Source organism: Melanostigma gelatinosum, assembly GCF_949748355.1.
Source record: "Melanostigma gelatinosum genome assembly, chromosome: 24".
Taxonomy (NCBI): domain Eukaryota; kingdom Metazoa; phylum Chordata; class Actinopteri; order Perciformes; family Zoarcidae; genus Melanostigma; species Melanostigma gelatinosum.
In genome coordinates, this window is record NC_136657.1 from 3,809,654 (window position 1) to 3,832,452 (window position 22,799).

The 22,799-nt window shown below is 48.7% G+C and overlaps 1 protein-coding gene across 3 annotated transcripts in view; it reads left to right on the forward strand.

Moving 5' to 3' along the window:
- Window positions 1-22,799, forward strand: part of nrp2a (neuropilin 2a) — a 49,164-nt gene that overhangs the window by 20,365 nt on the left and 6,000 nt on the right. For 2 of the 3 annotated variants that reach the window (XM_079296431.1, XM_079296433.1), the window contains exons 4-16: window positions 936-1,166; window positions 2,475-2,630; window positions 3,244-3,413; window positions 4,047-4,202; window positions 10,180-10,324; window positions 11,940-12,115; window positions 12,440-12,619; window positions 12,720-12,864; window positions 16,441-16,521; window positions 16,672-16,776; window positions 19,300-19,565; window positions 20,248-20,344; window positions 21,894-21,926. In XM_079296431.1, the coding sequence (XP_079152557.1) occupies window positions 936-1,166; window positions 2,475-2,630; window positions 3,244-3,413; window positions 4,047-4,202; window positions 10,180-10,324; window positions 11,940-12,115; window positions 12,440-12,619; window positions 12,720-12,864; window positions 16,441-16,521; window positions 16,672-16,776; window positions 19,300-19,565; window positions 20,248-20,344; window positions 21,894-21,926 (1,941 nt within the window). The remainder of the gene's footprint in view (window positions 1-935; window positions 1,167-2,474; window positions 2,631-3,243; window positions 3,414-4,046; window positions 4,203-10,179; window positions 10,325-11,939; window positions 12,116-12,439; window positions 12,620-12,719; window positions 12,865-16,440; window positions 16,522-16,671; window positions 16,777-19,299; window positions 19,566-20,247; window positions 20,345-21,893; window positions 21,927-22,799) is intronic. The other variant, XM_079296432.1, reaches the window with a different exon arrangement.

The following is a 22,799-nucleotide window of genomic DNA, read 5'->3' on the forward strand; positions in this document are numbered from 1 at the left end:
TTATCACACGATATTTGCCCTCATGCCAAGTATGAAAATAGATGGAGACACAGAAAGAGATTCAACTAAACAGACCGAGGTGTTTATAGCCGACGTATTAAGATGGAAACATTCGAGGTGAGAGCGGATGGGCAGAAAATAGCCGGGGTTTGTGAATGAGACTGTGTGTGCCGGACCGTCGGCTCTCTCTCCCGCCCTCATTGATGTGCCGGTCCATAAACACTCGGGCCGTGACTCAGGCGCCCCGGCGGGCCGCGGAGCAGTGGCTGATGGGTAGATGATCTGAGCCGCACAGCTGCCGCAGCTCAAGGTGAGCCGCCCAGGGCGCATAAATCTGCATGGATAATGAGGAGCCGCCGCAAAGGGCCCACTTAGAGCCGTTACACAGCGTTTGTGGTGTGTGTGTGACAGAGAGGCTGTGCAAAAAAAAAATGGTTGTGAGGTGAAGAGAGAGTGTTGGAGAATATTTCGTTTTGACGATATAGAAGAGTGCCGGGGTCCGTCTGCGCTTCCTTTTTATCATTGAGTCTTATTGTGTAACGTATGACGAAGGGGTCTTTTGAGGGTGCAATAAAGCTGCCAAACATAATATTACTACTTTTTTTGAAAGTACAATCGATTTTACTTCATGGTGCCAGACATGGTGGCGGAGCTGATTGGTGGCATGTAGCACAGACAGAAAGAGCGGCTCATGGCGTTGGATACACCCACTTGAGCATTTACTCACTTTGTATTTTCTCCTCCATCGGTGATCATAAACGGCGTGTATACCGCTGTATATCCCACGCCGTCAGTGATGAACGACTCTCCGAAACACCCTCTGCAAGTCAGATTGGCTATCCGAGTGTGATCGATTGCTCACTCCTGCATCCCCTCCTAATATGACCGATTGCTTCTTCCGTTCTAAATACCCTCTCATCCTTTCATCCGCTCAGGGTCGGAATTCTGCTTCCGCAACTTCACCAGCTCCTCCGGCATGATCGAGTCCCCGGGCTTCCCGGATAAATACCCCCACAATCTGGAGTGCTCCTACATGATCATCGCCCCGCCCCTCATGGACATCACCCTCACGTTCCTGACCTTCGACCTCGAGAACGACCCCCTGCTGGTGGGAGAGGGCGACTGCAAGTACGACTGGCTGGACGTGTGGGACGGCCTGCCGCAAGGTGAGGGCGCACTGACTCATGTTCATGGGGATAAAACACACACACACACACATTAAACTCACATTCAGGACCCACACAGACTATCCCCCTTACATTCCCACACAGATATTTGCAGTCTTCAATTTTCCGAGCAGCCGTCGCTCCCTTTGATACATAGAGGAAACATTATTTCACACGGGGAGCTGAAAGTGCCTCGACACCCCTAAGGAGCAGCCCTTTCCCATGCCCCTCTTCCCTCTCCATAATAACACCCTTCATCACCCCCATGCTATCCTCCCTGTCCTCCCTCCTTATCATCTAGCGCTTCCTTCCTCCCCCCGGGCGAGTGAGCGTGATGGCCACGATGAATATCTGCTTGTGTCCAATAGGAGGTGCCGAGCGTTGCGAAAGTGGCCTATCGGCCGAGATCAGGAAGTGGCGAGGAAAAAACATTTGAAGGGCTTTGATCGTGACCGCCACAGGGTGATGTTAGTTTCTGTAGCGCTGATACAAATCTCATTAGGAGTGGTGAGTGGTTCACTTCCCACCTCTCTCTTGCTGACTTTCTTTTCCCCCTTTTTTTTGAATTATGGAGCCGAGTACTGTTTGTTCTAATTTCCAGTTGCTAAAAAGGGATCCAAGTGGATTTAAAATTTCAATTATAGCCTTGAATTTGGGAGCTTTGATAGCTGAAAACAATTTGTGGCATTCAAAGTTGAGAATTAGGAGGAAATTAAAGTGTAACCCAGTTCCAGTGAGCCGAGTCCTCTGGCATGAAAGAGGGCCAGGAGACAAGACGGAAGGGGGAAGAATATCGTGTCTGGTGAGGGAGCTACTCTTGAGACTATTGTAATCCTCGCTAGTGTGTGTGTGTGTGTGTGTGTGTTTTCTTTTCTTTTTTATCCCAGTGCAGCTTGCATTAAGGCAGGGATTCCAATCCCCCTGCTGGGCCCTGGCTGAGACACACATGGCAGATGGAGGGATGGACAGGAGAGAGAAGGGAGAGAGGAATGATGGGAGGGAGAAATGTGGGGGAAGCGTGCTGTGACTCATTAGACAACGCTTACTGAAGCAGCGTGGCCACTGGCCACCGGTCTTTGCACGGCTGGATCGCTTTTACTATTTTACATGGAAAGGACACACACTGTAGCGTCACACAGCAAAACCAGATACTCAGTTTTTCAAAATAAAAGCACAATCTGTTAAGAACTTTGAATGCAATATCACCCTGAAAACGACTTAAAAATCGAACTCTTTAGATGAAGACAACCTACATCATGAAACATGTTTACATCGGTTTGATTCATGTGTGTGTGTGTGTGTCTGCAGTGTCTCCTCTGATCGGCCGGTACTGCGGGACAAAGATCCCTCCGGAGATCCAGTCGTCCTCCGGCCTGCTGTCCCTCTCCTTCCACACCGACATGGCCGTGGCCAAAGACGGCTTCTCCGCCCGCTACAACATGACGCACAAAGAAGTCAGCGACTGTGAGTGCGAGATAACGTAAAAGCGAGTGTGTGTTCGCACTCATGCGGATGCTCTCTGTGGCGGTTTGTTTACCTGTTTTCATCACCGCCTCTATTTTCTCCCTTTCAACAGTTTCTTCTCCGTCATCTCTGCTGACACTCATCTTTCCGTCTTCATCTTTCGCTCCTCTCACCCTCTCGATCTTTTCAGCTTTGCCAACTTTAATGCTATTTAAATCTCGGCGCTCTCTCTCAGTCTATTTCGCTCCCTCCTAAGAGCGCCGTTTCTCAGAAGCAGACTCCTGCTATTTTCTTTTAGAATATGAATTTACTTCACCTCAATTTACCTCTGCTCACCTGTTGGGCTGCTTTCCGTCTCCCTTTGCCCTTTCTCTGTCTGGATTTACATTTTCCTCTCTGTCTTCAAGCTCTATAATATGTTGCTTAGATCTTCCCTGTCAGTCTCTTTAAACATATTCTTGCACCTGTCATCCATTGGACTCAGCTTTCCTTCCTCTTTTTATTTCTAAAGCTGCTTTTTCATCTCCACTGTAAAGCCGCGTCAACAAATATACAGTTAACGCTCTGCTTTCTCCGTCTCCCCCCCCCCCCTCCCCTCTCTTTGTCCCACCAGCGTTCCACTGCAGCATGGCGCTCGGCATGGAGTCGGGGAAGATCAGCGACGATCAGATCACCGCCTCGACAACCTTCTACGACAACCGCTGGTTGCCGCGGCAGGCCCGTCTCAACAACGACGACAACGCCTGGACGCCTTCAGAGGACAGCAACAAGGAGTACATACAGGTCAGGTTTTTAACAAGTGGAAAACATCACAAGTTCCAGCTGTGGCGTGACCATAAAAACCACACAGAGAGAAATTCGGAATCAGCGTTGCTTTCACTTCCTGCGAACAAAGATGTCTCAGTGACGCTAGAGTAGAGGAGAGGATGCGGTGAAGACATACAGCAGGACCGCTGAGAGGAACTAGAGGAACTGCGAACTGATGATGAGGAAGTGCTTCTGCGCTCTCAATCTTTCCTGTCTCGAACACACACTGGCCCCAACGCACATGCATGCATACGTAGACACACACACACACACACACACACAGGAGAATGCACCGTGATTGATGAAGGCGCTTTCCAGGAACACTACGCCATTGATCTTTGCCTGCAGCCTTCCTCCCCTTGCACCACGACAATGAGAAGATTTGCACACACACACACACACCACCTAAGCTCCCTCAGCAGTAGGCCACAGTCGGTGTCCATCCCCTGCTGTCTGTGTGACAGGTAGACACAGCAGCTGGTCTGTCTCTGTTATCTCCATCAGCCCTGAGCCCCACGAATCCCTTCAGCGATCGACACAGTCGCCCTATGACTGCGTTCTATTCTGTTCCAGTTTTTCATTATTTCTCCTCCGCTTCCCCTTTTCTAGGTTGACCTCCACTTCCTGAAGGTTTTGACGGGGATCGCAACACAGGGCGCCGTTTCAAAGGAGACGCAGAAGTCCTACTACGTCACTACCTTTAAACTGGAGGTCAGCACCAACGGGGAGGACTGGATGGTCTACCGGCACGGCAAGAACCACAAGGTAGGAGCTAGCACTAGAGATAAAAGCAGACCTCCTTATCCAGGACATGGACTAGTTTCAAGAGCCTGTTTCTCTAACCTTTCCTCTACCATCATGATATTTTCTCCAACAACAGAGGCTGTAGTGTTCGCCCCAGAGCGGTATCAATAGACGGAACATTCCTGCAGCAGTCATTCTCCTTCTAGGACTGTTTATGAACCTGAGTCATGACCCCAGTCATGAGGCAGAGAAAGAGGGGATGGGAGGGAGGAAGAGATAGAGATAGAGAGAGGCGGGGAAGCTGACAAACAAGAACAATGGAGTCCTCTATGTGCCCTTATCTAGGCTTGCTATGTGTCATCTCTCTCTCACATCAACGTGCAAATAAACACACGCCGGGGGGTTGTGGACTCACACCAGGTGTGGACTGAGCAAGTTTGGGTGTTTCACAGCAACATTATTTGACGTCTCGTGCTTTGTGTGTCAGGTGTGTGGGAGGGGCTTGCGTATGAACAGTGTAGGTTGTTGTCGTGTCCTACAGTGAAGCCCGTCTCCGGGGGATTTGAACTCCGTCCCTCATATCTGGGCTAAGGTCACTGTGGATTGCAAGCAGCCAAATAGAGAGTAGCAGCAGTGGGCGTGTGTGTGTGTGTGTGTGTGTGTGGAGGGTTAATCCACCCTCACTTACCCACACACACCGGGGGCCCCCTTCTATGTGTGCCAGTGATTGGTTTGGGTGGGTCCGGTGGGGGGTATTTGATGTGGAGATTATTGGGCGGAACGCGGATTTGACTTTAAAAGTCAACATCTGTGCGAGATATTAGAATCCCCCCCCCCCCTTTAAATAACCTCTGGCTGATCTCTCTTTGTCTGGAGATCTGTGCGTGTGTGCGCATATGCATGCGTGTAATCTGAGTCCACTAAACTGGCTGAGCAAAAAAATAAAAACTGCTCAGACGCTTTCAGACTGATGCATCAACATGCAATTTGGGAGCGCTGCTGCTTGTACGATCGCTTTGGAAATTTTGAAAATTGGTTTTTGCTTTCAGCTTTCAGAATGCACAACGTCCAGCAGCAGAACGAAAGATCAATAACAGACAGCAGACACGTTCCACTCGGTATCAGCTCACCAAAGAGTTCTGTGAATATTCTTTGCTGGGTACATATATTCTATATGAAATGTGGCTGTGTTTAAACATACCATCTGTTTGTGATGATCATAAAGAGCAGATGGCGTTTACATGCGTGATGGGGGCTACCGCATTATGCGTAAAGGATTTATTGTTCATTGACATTCTTTGATGTGTCACAGAGATCTCAGATTACAACTTTCTCCTTGTATTTTTGCCGACAGTGACGGATGGATTTGGATTCAGGGTCGACACTTTTGATTTACAGCGGACAGTTTTCAGTCACGATTGAGCCCGACTTCATAATTAAACAGTCCACTGTACGGCTAGGTTCTGCTCCGGTCCCCGCAGGTTTGCGGTTGAATCTTCCGTGACTGCTAATCCACCGGTCCTGTCGTACAAACCCCCAGTTAGCCCGTCCTAAGCCCCCCAAAGAGCCCTTAAGTGGGTGAAACTCAAATCTCGTCAGGGGGTCTGTAATGACTGGGATTTGGCTCTTCTAATTGTCATTTAACAGTGAGCTCGAAAGCTAATGTGGCTTTGGAAGAGTGCGTGCGCCGGTGCTGTTTGTGGAAGGTTGAGCCGTGAGTGTGTCTGTGCATCAGATATGAATCACCTGTGAATAAAGAAGGGTCGGCCCTGGCAGTTCTTGCCTCGCTGTGTTTGTTATTGAGGGCCATTTACTGTCGAGATTCATGATCTTATTTGCTGCGTTGACAAAGAGCGAAGGATTTAATGCCAATAAAGATTATTTGACAGAATGAGAGGCTGAAAAAGGAAAGGCATTGTGGGAAATGAGCCTTTTTGTTTTTTTTTGTAAAGAAATTAAAGTGCTGTCGGAAGAGAAAAACACCAGCGCTGCAGATTGCAATCACCTCAGTCACACCAGCACACAGGCGTTGTGCACGTCCGTGTGTGTGTGTGTGTGTGCACGTGTGTGATATATTTTTTTTTTACTAATTTTTTGCACGCCAACACGTTTTCAGTTTGACACCCATGTGATTTGTTAATTCTAAATCACACTACTCACATGTGCACCTCATTACTTGATGAGACGTGTGCACACTAAGGAATTGCATATCTCTCTCACACACGCACACACATACACTTATTTTTTTAGCGATTGACACACACACACACACACACAAATTTGCATTAAAGGCACACACTGTCATCCGTCTGTGAGGAAAATCCCATCAGCCCCAGCGCTAACCAAGCATTGTGTTACTAAAAAGCATTGTGAGGCTGTGCTAAATCTGTCCAACACACACACCTGGGAGAAAGAAAAAAAAAATGCCGACACAGCATTTCAGCCTGCCCCTCTATCACACTGTGTCACACACCCTCATACAGATGTGTTTGAAACTCATTCTTCAAGGTCATACATTAAACAAACTTTTGACAGACTTGGACATAAGGTGGTGCAAGACAATTTCCAAGGATCATTGCGTCAACCACACACACACACACACACACACACACACACGCACACACACACATATACACCGTTAGCAAGTCTTAGGGCCAGTAGTGGAGAGCGGCCAGCTGAAACCAGTTCCTACTGTCAACATCTTCATACTGAGAGTGAGGGAGGAGGGGGGGGGGGGGGGTTTGAAAGAGAAAGACAGAGGGAATAACTAGAGCAAGAAGACAGGGATGAAGAGTATAATGGACAGAGAAGGAGTCTGGGAATCGAGGGAACAACGCAGGGATGAAGAAGCGGCCGGGAAACGAATAATGTCTTGTGCAGAGCTCGCCGCGTCTCCCCGCGGTGCCATCAGCTTGAAGGAAAACACTGGCAGAGGATGGAGACATGTGCCAAAAACACAGTGTTGAGAGAGAGAGATGGAAAATGAATCGAGCTCTGATGTATACATCTATCCACACCTGGTTTAACACATTTTCTTCCACACCAACTGTGAAATTCAGTCTGTTTTTGACTGGTCCAGAGCTGTAGATATGTCGAGGGTGTTTGCTACGCACCTTTCACGGTGACCTCCTTCTCCGGAGATGTTATCAATAGTTAAATACCCATGGTGCCTGTGTCCCGCCAATGTCCACACCAATGAGTCTGGCCGCGGCATTCTGCTGCTGTGTGTGTGTGTGTGTGTGTGTGCGGGGCTTCGTTATATTTTCATGACTCTCTCCACACCAGGAGACACAACATGACATCGTTCATTTTTCAGCCCGGCTCGCCAGCCTGTCACGTGACGGCTCACACAGACGCACACGTGCAAAACAACATGCCAGTCGTCGGGCAGATTATAGAGGGGGCCCAGACAACATCCCGCCAACATTGCCCACCCGCAATACCAGCATTCGTTTCAAGTCGCGTCCCACTGTGAGCCAGGCAAAAAGTAACCACGTTATCTGCAAGTTGGTCAATGAGCAGCCATCTGCTTCCTCAGGCCATTGACCTTTAACCTGGGAAGGAATGAGTCAGGGGCCAAATGAGCGACCTCTCAGGTGCCCTGATAACAGACGGGAGGAAGTGGAGGAGACAGAAGAAGCCGAGAGCCGACTGACAACATCTCATTGGCCTCTCGCGTGCAAAAGGGAAATGGAAAGAGTCTCCCGTGAGTCGATTCCCATTGAACAAACTGTTCTTTTTGTGTCAGTAATGTTGGCCGGATTCTCTGCTTTCATCCAAAGATGAAAATAAAGCGAAGCAGCAATATTGTAATGCACCAGCTAATGGCCTTTTAGTGATGACAGGCATCTTTACGACTGGAACATTGGACATTTCTGGGAAGGAGTGGACCGATTTTTTTTACAGACTTTTTCCGAACTTTATACTTTTGAAAGTCACGTTTACATCGTTTACTTACCTGATAGTTTGTATGATTCATTGGCGGTTGAATCATGATGTTTGTCAAATTCTAAATTATGACCACAATTGAGTTAAGAATGGGGGAAATGCCATTGAATTTAGCCCCATTAAGAGATTCGGTGATGAATCTGTTCATTGTTCTTTCCTCCGCTCCCTACCTCCTCTTCCACATTCCTCCGCTCATATTCAGCTATATCTGCTGCCCTCCATTCAACCTCATCTTTGTTTCCACCTCTCTCTCTCTCTCACCCGCCTCACCCCTCTCTTCATCTGTTTTCAACTATTCTTCTGAGGACTCTTCCTCCCTGCAGTCTTGTTTTTTTTCCCGTCCTCTCCGGCTGTCCTCCGTGCCGCTCTTTGTTCCACAGACCGAACATACCTGGGAGCAGTAGAGATGGGTCGGTTGTGTGCGAGGCAAAGCCTCCATCATACGCTCTGCTTTGTGTGTGCATGCGTGGGTGTTTACATAACCCCCATAAGAGCCCGCATCCACTGTTTGGCCTCTTAGGTAAACACAGCGGCTGTCTATCCTCAAATCCAGCAGCAGATACAGCCGAGATAGACCCGCTTATCTGTTCAAACACTCTCGCTGCTTTGTATTACCAGTGTCAGCTCCTCTTGATTAAATCAGGCCATGCCCAAAATCAAATAAAACCCCTCGAGTAGGATTTTGAAGCCCTATCACTCATATTCCCACTGGTTATGGAATTTCTGGAATATAATATCATTTTTTTTTTGGGGGGGGGGTGTCATGCGCCAGACAGGGAATTTCATAAATGGGTCACTTTACACCAATATAATATTTTTTTAACTCGAACGGAAAATCACACTGAAAAAACAACATCATCAAAATAAGAGGGAATTTTTTCAGGCTACGGGAACGTGCTTTGGTTTGATCATCCTGTGCTTGGATTAGAGTAAAAGAAAAGTCGTGTCGGGATCTTTTTTAAGAAGTGATGCCTTTAATCTTTAATTCAGCGGCTTGTAGTTGTCTTTCCGTCTCTCCATTGTGCGTAGTGGCTCTGACGTTAGCCAGTGTGGTTTTTGCGAATAACGGTTGGTTCTCCTATCTGCCGACCCGGTCGACCACAGACAGATAGAGTGAATGACACTTAACAGTCAGTCAGTGAAAAGACACTTCCCCTGCTGGGTGTGTAGGATGTGTGTGTGTGTGGGTTCCTGTGGTTTCCTGTGCCTTTGTGTGTGTGTGTGTGGTTTCAGTTTGTAGCCACCAACAAGAGGTAGAAAGGCAATATGGGTCAGAGAGGATGTGTGCAGAGATATCAGGCAATTTAAGAGGAAAATGGATGGAGGTGTTGAGATGCAGAGGGAGGAGCTGGTGGGAAGAGGAAGTTATTCACACACAGGGAGATGTAGTTTTGCGAAAACTTGTGTGACACAAAAAGGAAAGATCGGAAGACTCGTGGCCGTCATTGAATGTCCCCATCCAAGCTTTTTCTGCCCAAAGCAGGAAGTAACCTGACCACCCTGGTTGCATTTGCCCTCCGACCCCCGCTGCCCCGCCCCGCCGCTTAAGAGCAAATGGAAGGAAGGGAGTGTTCGCGGAGAAGAAGTGAATGTTGATGCTTTGGGAAGTTAATTTCACTCGCATCCTGCCCACCTGGTGAGACTTCCTGCGTCTGACGGCCAATCATGTTTGGTCGTGTCAGGTCATGTCTCCCGCAGCCTCCGATTCGGCAACCAGCACGGAGGTGTGTGGAGGTTGGTGTGTGAGTGAGCATTGTGTGTGTGTGTGTGTGTGTGTGTGCCGGGCTTTCCCAGCCTTCCAGCGCCGAACCTTTGACCCCAAAACACATCGACAGCTGGGCTGGTGACATTGGATCCGTGTTTGGGTTGTCTCTGCTTTGTCCGGCCTGCCACCGTGTGTGTGTGTGTGTGTGTGTAGCCAAGCGAAACCGCACACTGTGGGTGGGTGTGTGTGTGAGAAAGGGAGAGATAAGACTCATACCGGCATGAGCAGTACATCTCCTTCTGACAGTAACCTTTGTTTGCCTTCTGTTTGTCTCTGTGTTCCCAGATTTTCCACGCCAACACAGACCCAGCCGAGGTGGTTCTGAACCGCGTCCCACAGCCAGTTCTGGCCCGGTTTGTCCGTATACGACCACAGACCTGGAGGAACGGCATCGCCCTGCGATTCGAGCTCTACGGATGCCAGATTACAGGTGTGTGTGTGTGTGTGTGTGTGTGTGTGCGCGTGTGTGCGCAACTTCCCCAACCTTTATTTTGCCTGAAGAAAGTTGACTTTGCCAGAATCCCCCGGCTTTGCGCTCCTCCAGCTCGACTGAACAGAAACAACAGTTTTCTGCTGCACATTTGGTTCTTGTTCAAAGGCATTTCAGATCATTGAACATCTGCAAAAAATAACCTCCTAAACTGGAAAAACCAGGAACACACACACACTCACGCGTACATGTGTATTTCCACTCTTTCCCACACTCCCACTGCTATCTTTTAAACATAGAAAGCCTCCGGCTAATTAAAGGAAACTCTATTCTTCCTTCCAAAGGCACCACCAGTGTCATTTCTTATTCACGGCGCTCGCTTTCTGTCTCCGTCTCCCACAGCGACGCCTCTCTTCCCTCTCATGGCTTCACATGCGTTTTTGTTGCAGTGTCCTCTTTGCTCTGTGAGCTCCTCTATATTGAGAAATGAGTTCCGATCAATCATTCATGCCTCCCTGTTCACTATTACATCAGAAACTGTGATTCGCCGCGGCCTCAACAGCTGCTATAGAAATAACTATTAGCTCTTACGGTACAGGCACACACACACACACACACACACACACAGGCGGGCTTCTAAATATAGCAGATGACCTCAAAAGCATGCACACCCTTTGAAATGTACACAGACACCACCCACCGGCACGCACACACACATCAACACTTCCTGTGCCTTTTATTCATTATTTACATCTCCTGCTTTTGCAGTGACATAACAGCATGAAACTTTGATCTGTGTTCTCTTAAGCCTTTCAGCACAACTAACATCTCCCCGTCTCCCTTCCTCCTGCCCTTTCTCTCTTCCTCAAGCTCTCGCTACCTCTCCACGCTCACCCACCACCCTCAGTCTCTTGCTCCTCCTCTCTCCATCCTTCCCTCTCCCACTGTTTGTCAGCGTAGGAGTCTCATCTTGCTCTCCTCCCAGCTTCCCCAAGCCGTCATCCTCGGCTCTGACTCTTTTTCTACCCCGCACTCTTTCCTCCCTCTACTTCTCTGCCACCCGACTCCTCGTATTATACCTCTCTTATCCCCTTAATCCTCATTTCTCCCTCTCACCAACTCCCTCTGCAAGTTACTGTCAATGCTACCCGCTCATCCGTATCTGAATGAGCATCATTTCCAAGAGCTTTTGCATGTACGTGGAAGCTTCCCTCCGTGAGTTTTCATAAAACGTGAACAGAAAAGCTATTGTAGAGGAGAGACAATAACATATTTCGGATGTTTGTGTGAGATCGTGAAGCAGGGGGGTTAAAGTATGCTTTTATCTCACTAATGGCCGTCTAATTGCGTCTATTGAACATGAAGCAATAGTGCTGCGCTACACATCTCTTTTCCTCCAGTCCCTCACCTCAGCCTCTCCTGTTCGCTCCAGTCTACACTCCTAATGCTCAGTGGCCAGGAGTGCAATTCTGTGGTGAAGCTTAACAGCTCCCAGGCGGGAATATGTGTAACAGAGTGTATGTTAGGTCATCGCTGAAACATCTCCATCAACCCCCCCCCCCCCCTGAGGTGAAGGTTGAAGTTATCTCTGCCCTCTCTCCGCTTTCCACTCCAGATGCTCCGTGCTCAGACCTGCAGGGCCTGCTGTCCGGCCTGCTCCCCGACGCCCAGATCTCCGCCTCCTCCAGCCGGGACATGGTGTGGAACCCTGGGGCCGCCCGCATGGTGGCCAGTCGCTCCGGCTGGTTCCCGGCCCCAGCACAGCCCCTGGCTGGAGAGGAGTGGCTTCAGGTACGAAGGGGTTTTAAATGCACTTCTGCAACATTTTGGCCACGTGTTTCCGGTGCCATTGGGTCACATTTAGTGCTAAATATGCAAGACTAAAGTCTGGTTGTGGTGTCGTTTCTTCAGGGTAATTGTTACTTTCACGGTTAAAATGTCATGTTGTTTCAATAAGAAGTATTTTAAAATTCTGGCTTCCACGTAGAGTCATTCCAGCCGCCGGAGGCGAGCAAGCTACAACAAGAAGCACGCGGCTGCAATGAAACATAAGCATGTGTTGTTTTGTGTAAAGCGCCATGTCGCCATGCGTTTATCGAACTCTGATCTCTGCAGGTGGACCTCGGCGTGCCGAAGACGGTGCGCGGTGTGATCACGCAGGGCGCAAGGGGAGGAGACGCAGGAAGTGGGGCGACCACGGATAACCGGGCGTTTGTCAGGAAGTACAAAGTGGCGCACAGCCTGAATGGGAAAGAGTGGAATTTCATCATGGACAGCAAGATCAGCCTGCCAAAGGTGGGTTAAGGAAGGAAGATAGTGACGTGTTTGTGTCCCCTCCCCCCACATACAGACAAACCATCAAGATGACATTTGTTTTTGTGTATTTCTCGGACAGATTTTTGAGGGGAACACGCACTACGACACCCCGGAGCTGCGCCATTTTGAGGAGATAGTGTCCCAGTACATCAGGCTTTATCCAGAGAGGTGGTCTCCAGCAGGAATCGGGATGAGAGTGGAGATACTTGGCTGTGATCTTCCAGGTAGGTGCCAGGGGATCATTTTATATATGATCATTTCTACACTATTCCAGGCTGAATTATTTGTCCCGAGCTCTAATAAAGCGATCCAAACAGATCTCAACGGACCTTGAGGAAGGTGGAAAAGTGGGGTTTGCATTAGATATGCATGAGAGGCATTCGAGTCTGCCAGAAGTGAAGGGACTGAAGAAGGGAGAAAGTGAAAAGCTTGAGGTTCAGATTTTGAGAGATTGTTTCACCTGGAAAATATGAGTTAGTTACAACAAGTGCTTGCGTCGGCAGGGAGTGGACAGGGTTCGGTTTGAAGGAATGCGTCCCCAGAGAGAGAGAGAGAGAGAGAGAGGGATCATTTTGGTTTGTTCACTCTCCAGCCTGGTCTGTTATCCAGATGTGAGGTAGCGCTGGAGAAACACACACACATTCAACCGATCTCGCACACATCTGGACCCCTTACAACTCCCTCTGTGCCTTAACAGGATGACTATCTGTCTATACAGCACGTTCAGCACTTACATACACACACACACACACCGCTGTACTGTAATCACACCACTATACATGCCATTCAGCCGTCGTTGAGGTGATTTGTGTGCGTGTGTCAGCGCGTTTGTGTGCTTGTACAAGTGCCGATGAAGTGCAGCGCTCTCTAGTCGAAGAGAGATGAATTATAAACGCACGACGAGGAACTTTAACTTTGCGTCTTTCTTATTGATGGTCTCGCTTTCTTACGTAGGTCGCCGAGAGACATCGGTGTTAAATTGAGACTGTTTCGTAACGTTCCACAGCAACTTAAAGAAGAGCACATCATCACCATCACCATTTACGGGAACACACAGTCAACAATAAGGTGATGACAGAGCACAGAGCTGAAATTCACGTGCTCATGAAAGTATTTAATTCTGCTAAGCACTGTAGGAAGGCAACAACAGGAACAGAAATCGCCAAATATGGAAACAGAACAACAGAAACAAAAAACCCCATGGTGAAGGATTACCACTTTTTTCACAGGGGGGGGGGGGTGATTTTTATCAGATGGTGTGGGGGGTTTGAGGGAAGCGCGTCAAAGAGAACTGCTGCTGAGGGTCACACATTGTTCACAGGCCTCCAGAGCTCAGCAGGAGCAGTGAATTACTGCTGACATCCTGCAAAGCATTCACTTCCTTTAACACTCAAACCATTCGCTTCTTTCTCTTCTGCCCTCCGTTGAATTTCTTCTCCTTTAATATGAATTTAGAAGTGTTTGTTGTTTTTATCTTGCTTCGTGTAAAATAGCAGCAGCTCCCACAGTGAGGCTGGTCTCTCCCCTCGTTCCTGCACATGGTTGCAGTTCTTCCTCTTCCCACCCTGAGGCCCAGTGCGTGGGTCTGTAAATGTTTTTGTCCTCTCCTTTCCTCCTCTGTTACTCATCTGCTGTTGGTCTTGACTACTTCTGTTTCCCCATGTTGACGCACAACGATCTCTCTCACACACACACACACACACACACACATTCACAGCCTCTGCAGTGACTATTTTTTTTCGAGTGTACATGCTCCAAAAATGCAAAATTTATGCGCTCAGGAAGGAAATTTTAGAGACTGATCTGTAAAAAAAAAATATATATATATATATCATCTCTCCCTTTTTCCAGGACGGATCATTTCAGTGTTTGGAGCGCTGAGTTGTTGCTCACACATGCACATGCACACCTGTGATGTAAATCTCAGGTGTCTCAGCTTCACAGTAGCTTCATAGTTCCTTCAAAACAAGTAAATATAGTGGAGCTCACTCTAAAATGATGACAGACTTTGCTCAGTTTAGTCCTTATTTTGGCTGGTCGTATAAGATCTTTGTATAATATCATAATATCCCGTCCGGTGTGTGTGTGTGTGTGTGTGTGAACGTTGATCTGAGCACTTAACCCCACCCACCAGAATATAAAACAATGGCTACTTATCTTTCCCATCATGTTCTTTTGGGTTTTATGTGTGAGTGTGCGTGCATTGTGCATCCATTTATTGGTGTGTGTGTGTGTGTGTGTGTGTGTGTGTGTGTGTGTGTGTGCCTAGGACTGCCAAGCAGAGATTTACTGAAAAGCTTTCTACATAATTGAAGATTTTTTTTCCTCTCTTCTCTGACATATCGCTGAGTCAGGTTCTTTTGGAGGGAGCAATATCTTTTAGCAGAGAACTCTTTCCACCCCATGTGTACGTGTGTGTTTTGGGTGTGTCTGCTGTCGAAAAAAAATAGGCAGGCGTGTGTGTGTGTTTTTGCGAGCATGTGTGCATGCACGTGCCGCTGCAGTGCGTGGGAGTGTGCGCCTCCATTATCTATGCCAGCGGCTCCCCTGGGTCCGGTTTTTAAGTGTCGGTGTCTCATCCCGTGCATGATGATGACTTGCAGCATCACCTGCAGCGGTCGACACATTATGTAAGGCAACACTCCGCTGCAGAGGGACTTCTCCTGCAGTGCAAGGCCTCCTCTGCTGCGCATGTACAGCGGCACGGCCTGCTTCTGCACACACGGGCCTCTTCACGCAGCTCCGTGCCGTCGCACACATCAAGGCGCGGGGCAGGGGAGGCAAGTCGCATACGTTCGTTCTCACTTCGTCTCGCGCAAACACACGCACAAGTCGGTCCCATTCCCATTGCCCCCGACACCCCTGTCACACCCTGGAAAGGTCAGCGCATTTAAGCTGTGACAAGGCCTGACCTTTGAAAGCGTAGAGTGCGCAGAGTGGATAGAATCTTAATGGACTCGACCGTGTGTTTTGGGTTCGTGTGTGTTTCGTGGGACGCCAGGTAATGTATCGGCACTCTGTTTATGTTCACGCCCGGTCCCAAGGCTTGAGTGGGGGGCGAAAAGGTCAGGCGAAAAAAGCAAAAAGAGAAGAGACATAATTATAAGAGAGGGCGAACAAGAGATGGAGCCCTAGATTTGAGGAAGAGGGTCGCATTCGTTTTGCCTTTGTTTCCCGGTGGGCCGGCAGCGATAAGAGTCTCATTAGGTAGTTAATGACAGGAGTAAAGGACGTGACATTAACGCTGGGTTAATGGCAGAAGCCGTCGCCAGCTGTGGCCGGCCCTTTCATGTCTGCCATTTCTCCAGCTCGGGCGCCGCAGAGCTCATTTCAACAGGATCCGATTCAACAGGATTCAACCATCCGCTCAAGTTCCTTTAAGCGGATAAGTGACCTCACACTCTCAACTGTGACATGCGCTTTAATTCAGCCTTAATACACAGCACAGTGAGACGTACTGTTTATGTGCTGAATTATGGGTGAAAATGTCTTCTTCATCTAGCGCTCAACAACGGTTAGCTTCTTCTAACTTACTTTGCTGTCTAAATACAGGCAGAATGGAGTTATTAAAGGTGCATAAAGACACTGTACCTCATTACTTCCTGGTCCCTTCTGCCTTTGTTGCTTAGCACTTCCTCTCCCTCCCTCCCTCACATATGCTCCCGTGGAAGGAGAAACTCCACATAAATAATCCCTCAAACAAACGTCGGGGGATTCATGTGTCCTCGTCACAGCGATCTAATATCTGGGGATTGTTTCGCACACCTCTGACCTGAGCTGTGTTACGTCTGTTTCCGCAGAAACCACCACGCCGGCCGAAACCGCCACGCCAACTCTGCCCGCTGACATTGACACCACCACCGTCCCCATGGCGACTACAGGTGAGTCCAGGCGACATGTGGTTTAACAGTCGTATTAGAAAACCAGCAACAAGAAGAGACTGAAGCCATTCTGTAAAGCAGCCGTGAATGCTCCTTTATCTGAAACGATGTCTCACACCTTCTTTTTGCCCTTTGGCTCTTCCTCCGCAGTAGCCACTTCTTCTTCATCCGACAGCGTGTGTGACTTCGACCACGGCCTGTGCGGGTGGACGCACGACCCCAACGCCCCTCTGCTCTGGTCCCTGCACAGCCACGGTGAGTCTCCTCGTCGCTCATGGGAAGACGCTGCTTGACTCGCCGCCGCTGTCTGGTGAGCAGGACGACTCGGAGCGGCTTCGAGGTTTCTCTCAATGTGGCGAGCGCTTGATGGACAGTGACTCCAACAGTAGCTCCAATTAAGTTCAGAGCAGGAGACTCCAAAGGCGAGCGGTTATTCCCAGCCGTCCGTCACTGCCCCTCCATCACCGCAGGCACATCCTAGATGATGCTGTGTCGGCTTCCATCTACTTAGACACCTTGAATAAATAATTATTCATTTTCCCTTCATACATACAGCTTTGGGCGTGTTATTAAAAACTATAGAAGATGTATGCTGCTGCTTTTAGGGGGTTTTATAGCTCTGTGTATAATTGTTCACAGGCTGGGTTCGGGATTCTTATCCCCACCTGGTTTTAAAATTCATTGGTTTCCATGAAGGATTCAGCAGTCCTCCAGCTGGAGAGAATTAAACAAGAGGCTCAGCATGTGGCTCAGACATTGTGATGTCACCGGGGTCGTGTTCAGCAGGGCAACGGAATCTCACAGCAAAGGCAAAAAATGTTCCTGAAGCGTGACGAGTTTAGGTCACAGCCATCTTTGACAGGGAGCTTCAAAGCGGCTTCTTTCATCGCGGCCGGATTGGAAAAGGGCTGCTTAGATTAGTCAGGTTGTGGCTTTCATGTATGGAGTATCAATTCCAGCCGTTTTGACGCGCCATGCCAGCCTTTGATTCTCCCTGCCGATGTCAAAGGTCAGGAATCCCAGCCAACACAGGATCATTATTTCACTGCTATCAAATCACTGTTTAATCCTCAATAGGGTTCCTTTTTGTCACGTGACCCCAGAAACCATGATCTCCTCACCTCTTGACCTCCATCATGAAACCAATTATTTGGGCACAGAGGTGGAATTAGCCTCCATGTACTCTGATATTTGGCCTAATATACCCCCGCCAGTAAAAACATGCTAAATAGGCTTCATAGAGTGAATGTTTGCTTCTCGCTGCAGGAGACCGCTGTGAAATGGATTAATAATGCTCTGTTGGTGCTGCGGTCTCGATTATGAGCCGTCTGGCGAACAACTTGCACGACGACGGGGGGTTCGCTGCGAGCCGCAACGCCAGAGACGACGGAAGAAACGCCTCGCAGAGTCACAAATCTGTGTCACTTGCACATCCTCTGTTGGCCTATCCACACATGCAGTTCATACGCATGAAAACAGTGCCATGTGGAGCAAAGGGGGAAACGCACACACACTCGTTCCAGGGCTGCGAAGGGCCATGGGACACACTGTCACACGCCGTCTGAAGTGTCACACACAGGCGAGTCTGGGCGTATGGCGGGCAGAAGGGAGCTGTCACGTCGGAGGACGATTTGTCCCTCCAGACACCGCTTGTCGGATCTGCTGGAAAGACCGCACGCACACAAACACACGCACGGCCTGATGCTACTGTACGTTGGATGAAAATGAAGATAAACCTCGTGGTGTTCCTGGGAAACAAAAAAGCAGACGCACCCTAAAATAAAAAAACGACCCGTATGCGCCCTGATTTACTTCGCACTGCTTTTTCCTCGCTTGACAGAAAGGCACGTAGTTGCTCCGACACACACACACACACACACACGCACGCAGTTGTACATGATAAAGCAGGTGATTTAATCTGCAGACATTTTCCCACCGGACCCACTTAAGAAATTCTTCACCAGACGCCTCCTTGAGTCACTCTCTCACACGCGCTCAAAACACACTGTAGGCCCACCAATCTCTCACAATGGAATTTGTGTCGGCATCCACTTTGCAAGCTAAACATCCTCTGGTGTAAACAAATGGAGCGGCGCGTTGCACTCTCCCGTTGTTTAAGTCATTTACCTGGAAGGGAATGAAGAGAAATAGCCCCCGAGGGTCTTGGCTGGACTTCTGGTAGCATGACGCTCTCACTGGACCTATTCTTCTGTGTGTTTATATTTGTCATTTCCCTATTGTTTGCCGTGACTATTGTGTGCCAGTCATCCCGGTCCTGTTAGCAACTCGTGATTCATTTCTGTTTTTGTTTGAGATATCTGTAATTGTGTGAAAGCATACTGTACATGTGTGCATGAGGGTGTATATATGAGTGTAAGTCAGCCTGTATGTGATGATTAATGATTCTATGGGCTCGTTCCGGCAGCATCCATTTCTATGCATCCTTTCAAATTTCCTCGTTTTTATTGCCTCGAGGGCTGAAATGAAAACCCATTCAATCTTTTTTTTTCCTCTTTTCTTTTGGCTGTAGCAACCAGCAAACTCGGGGTTAATGAAAACAAACCTTTGCTCATTTATTGCACAGTGTTGCAACTACGAAAGCAGCTGTTTTTTCACTTGATCTAATGTATTCCTGACTTCATACAACCTTCAAAACACTGAAATCACCAAAGTTAGTCAGTACACTCAGAGAGTAGAGTGGCTGTCAGAGTGTGTGGTGACATTACAGTTGAAACACGCGTGTTAAAGAGTATCTTCATCTTTCCACCTGCCCCGCAGAGCTCAACAGCTATCTGTACATGGACGCCAGCTTGAAGACGGAGCAGCAGCGAGCCCGGTTCGTGAGCCCCGTGGTGGCGGCCGACACCGGGCCCCTCTGCCTCCTCTTCTCCTACCAGCTGTGGGGGGAGGCCCAGGGCCACCTGAAGGTCCTGCTGCGGGACGCCTACAGCGAGGAGACCGTCCTGTGGACGCTGAAAGACGACCAGGGCCCCGTCTGGAGGGAGGGTCGTACCATCCTGCCTCGCTCCCCTAAAGACTTCCAGGTAGCGATAAACCCATCATTTTTTGAAGCTAAATAAAGAACTTTATTGTTATGACGAAGTGGAAATACTGAAAGAGCATGGTCACTGGAAAAGTCCGAACAGCAATGCTGTGAAAGCGTCAGACTTCTGGCCAATATCAGCTGTCATAAAGTATGTCTGCTTGATCATAAGTATCTGGGTCAGACCCTTTGTTAAATGTCTTCTCAGAGAGAGAAACACGTCTTTTTTCAGGGTTGGTTAGAGGGAGGCACATTTATCTCAGAGCATATGAAGGCATCAGTGTCACCTTAGGCCAGGTTTGACTTCAAAAGGAGCAAACGTCAGCCATATTGTCTCTACTGGCTGTGTGGTTGTTCGGGGATCGTTGTGCATTTGTCAGAGACATCGCGAGCAGTTAATGTTCTCATAAAAAAGTAAGTTGAAGAAGCTTGCAGAGAACGGGGGGGGGGGGAATGATTGCAAGTGTTGAGTGCAGCTTTGAAATCACAGCCACCGTATTAACTTTTCATCCCGTTCTCCTCCTCTTCCTCTTCCTCCTCCTCCCCCCCTATGTGTCCCCGTTCTCAATTTGCCTCCCCCCCCCCTCTCTGCTCCCTGTTGCCTTCATCCGTCTTCCTCTTCCTCCTTCTCTTTTTCAACTTTTACCTCCTCCTCCTCCTCTTCCTCCCCGGATTTGCGGTAGGTTGTGATGGAGGGCTTCTTTGTGCACGGCACCAGAGGACACATCTGGATAGACAACATCCACATGAGCTCCAACACCCCTCTGAAAGAGTGTACACGTAAGTACACACACACACACACACACACACACACACACACACACACACACACACACACTTTGGGACCAATTCTCTGACAGACAGACTGGGACAAACTTTATTTATTTTTTCCTGCTTCAGTGTGCCAAATCTTTTCCATGCAGAAAAATATAGAGAAAATAAACAAATCCACATTTGACCCACCCGCTCCCTCTCATCCTCCATCAACTCCGCCATCGCCTCGTCACCTCGACGCCATCAATCTGCCATTTCCCTTCCACCTCCTCCACTTTTAGCCTGAAGGTCCTTGAACAGTGGCACACATGAAGTGATAAACACCCACAATCCTCCCTCCACTCCCATCCCAGTTTCAGAGACATCCTCTCCTCCAAAGAGCCCACTGAATACAGAGATGAAAGGAGGAAGGAGAGGGAGGGACAGCATTTATTCCTCCACAAAAAAAAAGGAAGAAGAAAAGAAGAATAGTAAAAGTAGGCCATAAACGCCCCGTGGGCCCCGGCGATGCTAATCTATGTGTTATTAGATTTCTCTTCTTCTCTTTCTCTCCTATCCCTCCATCTCTCGTGCGCTCGCTCCTCGGTCGTATTTGTGAACAGAGCTTTTTCCCCGAGTCGTCAAAGGGAATTACTAGACAGGCTGTTTCCCGGGCAACTTTCCGGGTGCCTGGTGCAAACCGAGCGCTAATCTGGTCCGAGCAGGGGCTTTGGAGAGGGTCTTAAACAGATCGGAGACCGAGCCGGGGCTTCAGAGCCAAAAAAAAACTGCCGTCATCACTTCTGACTGACGGCCAGTGTGCTTTGGAGCTGGACCCCGATGGGGAGCAGAGTGTCGTTAAGACTTCCAAGCTAGCGGCAAACACTGCTGTGTGTTTTTAGTGTTGTAGCCGTCGTTTTTGTGCATATGTGTGTTTCCGGAGTCTTGAGAGAGTCTAAGCAGCACAGCAGCTCGGAAGGCAAAGATGACAGCCCAGATCCTCCCTCCTGCCTCCATGCTGCTGTGTTTCCTCCTTCCTCCCTTCCCTCCCCTCCTTCGCCACTCCCAAAGCATTCTGGGATGTTGCTTATCACCCAACGCAGTTGAGTTTTTCACAGTGCGTTGGGGTTCGCGCCAAAAGGCGCCAGTTCCCAAGTCAGTTTCCCCCTCTCTTTTTTACTCTCCCACCCGCCCCCGACACACACACACACACATAACACACACACCAGTTCTTTGCGTTTGACTGGATGCGGCAGATAAACAACTTGAAATGCGTGAACGCAGACACACACACACAAACACACACACACACACACACACACGTAATTCTCAGCACAGACCATCTCAGATTGCCCACTCACACAGTGTTTGAAATTGCATTCTGGCGAAGGAGCCAAGTAAATGCCATAACTCATGTGAGTTATCTGAGGAATTAACTTAAATTTCCCCAGGAGGACTTTGATAGTCTTGTGACATTTGTGTGACATTTGGCTGACTTTTCCCTCATATTTAAAATGATCTTACAGTTGTCTCTCTCTCTTTCTGTTCCTGTCTCTCGCTCTCTCTGTCCTCGCAGAACCCTTTGCAGCTTTTTCTCCAGAAAATCCAGGTGAGTTTGACTTTGTTATGATGTCACTTCCTCTCTGGTCTTGCTTCCTGCCCGATGGTATGCACTAGCCTTGGGTTTTTTTTGCTTGGGGGCACTGAGTTGTCTCAACGGCTCAACAGAGAGCCCAAACCAGTCCTTCACCGACAACACAGAAGCTGAGTCTGCTGTGTGATTCCAGATGAATAAATCTGCATTCAATTATTAAAGCCAGTGCCTCGTGTCAGCCTCAGTGGAAACAAAGGATCACTCTCAAAAGAGCAAACTCCGCGTGCAAGGCAAGCTAAATCAAGCACACCTCATGGAGTCGGATATTTGAAAAGAGCCACATATTCTCAGTTCTGTGCTGCCTGACGCAGCCTGAAGGGTTTTAAATAACTGTCTGCCTCATGAAAAATATTTAGAGCATCCTGGGGGACTCTATGAGATTGATGTTAGTGTTTTGGCATCTCATAATGTCTTCCAATAAGATAAGAGCTTGGCGGTTTCAGTGCGAATGTGATGTGTGTGCACTTCTTGGGCTTTTCTACTCCGCTGCCTTCACACACACACACACACACACACAGAGAGTCTCTAACCCTTGACAAACATGCACCAACACACACATTAATATCACCTCACACATACGCATCAGTGTCCCCAGCGAAATGCAATCAGATAGAGTGACTGAGCAGCGGCAAGCACGGGTGTGTCTCTCTCTCCTCTCCCGAACTCAGCTCTGTCTAATGAGTGTGTGAAGTAGCAGCATCACGCACCATTTCCCTCTGTAATTATGTGACACGGTCCAAAAATCTGGATGTATTCAGCTCTGCTTCACTGCTTCCCTAGTTCAGTTTGACATTCTCCCCGTCTTACAACTCACCCCACAAGTTTGGA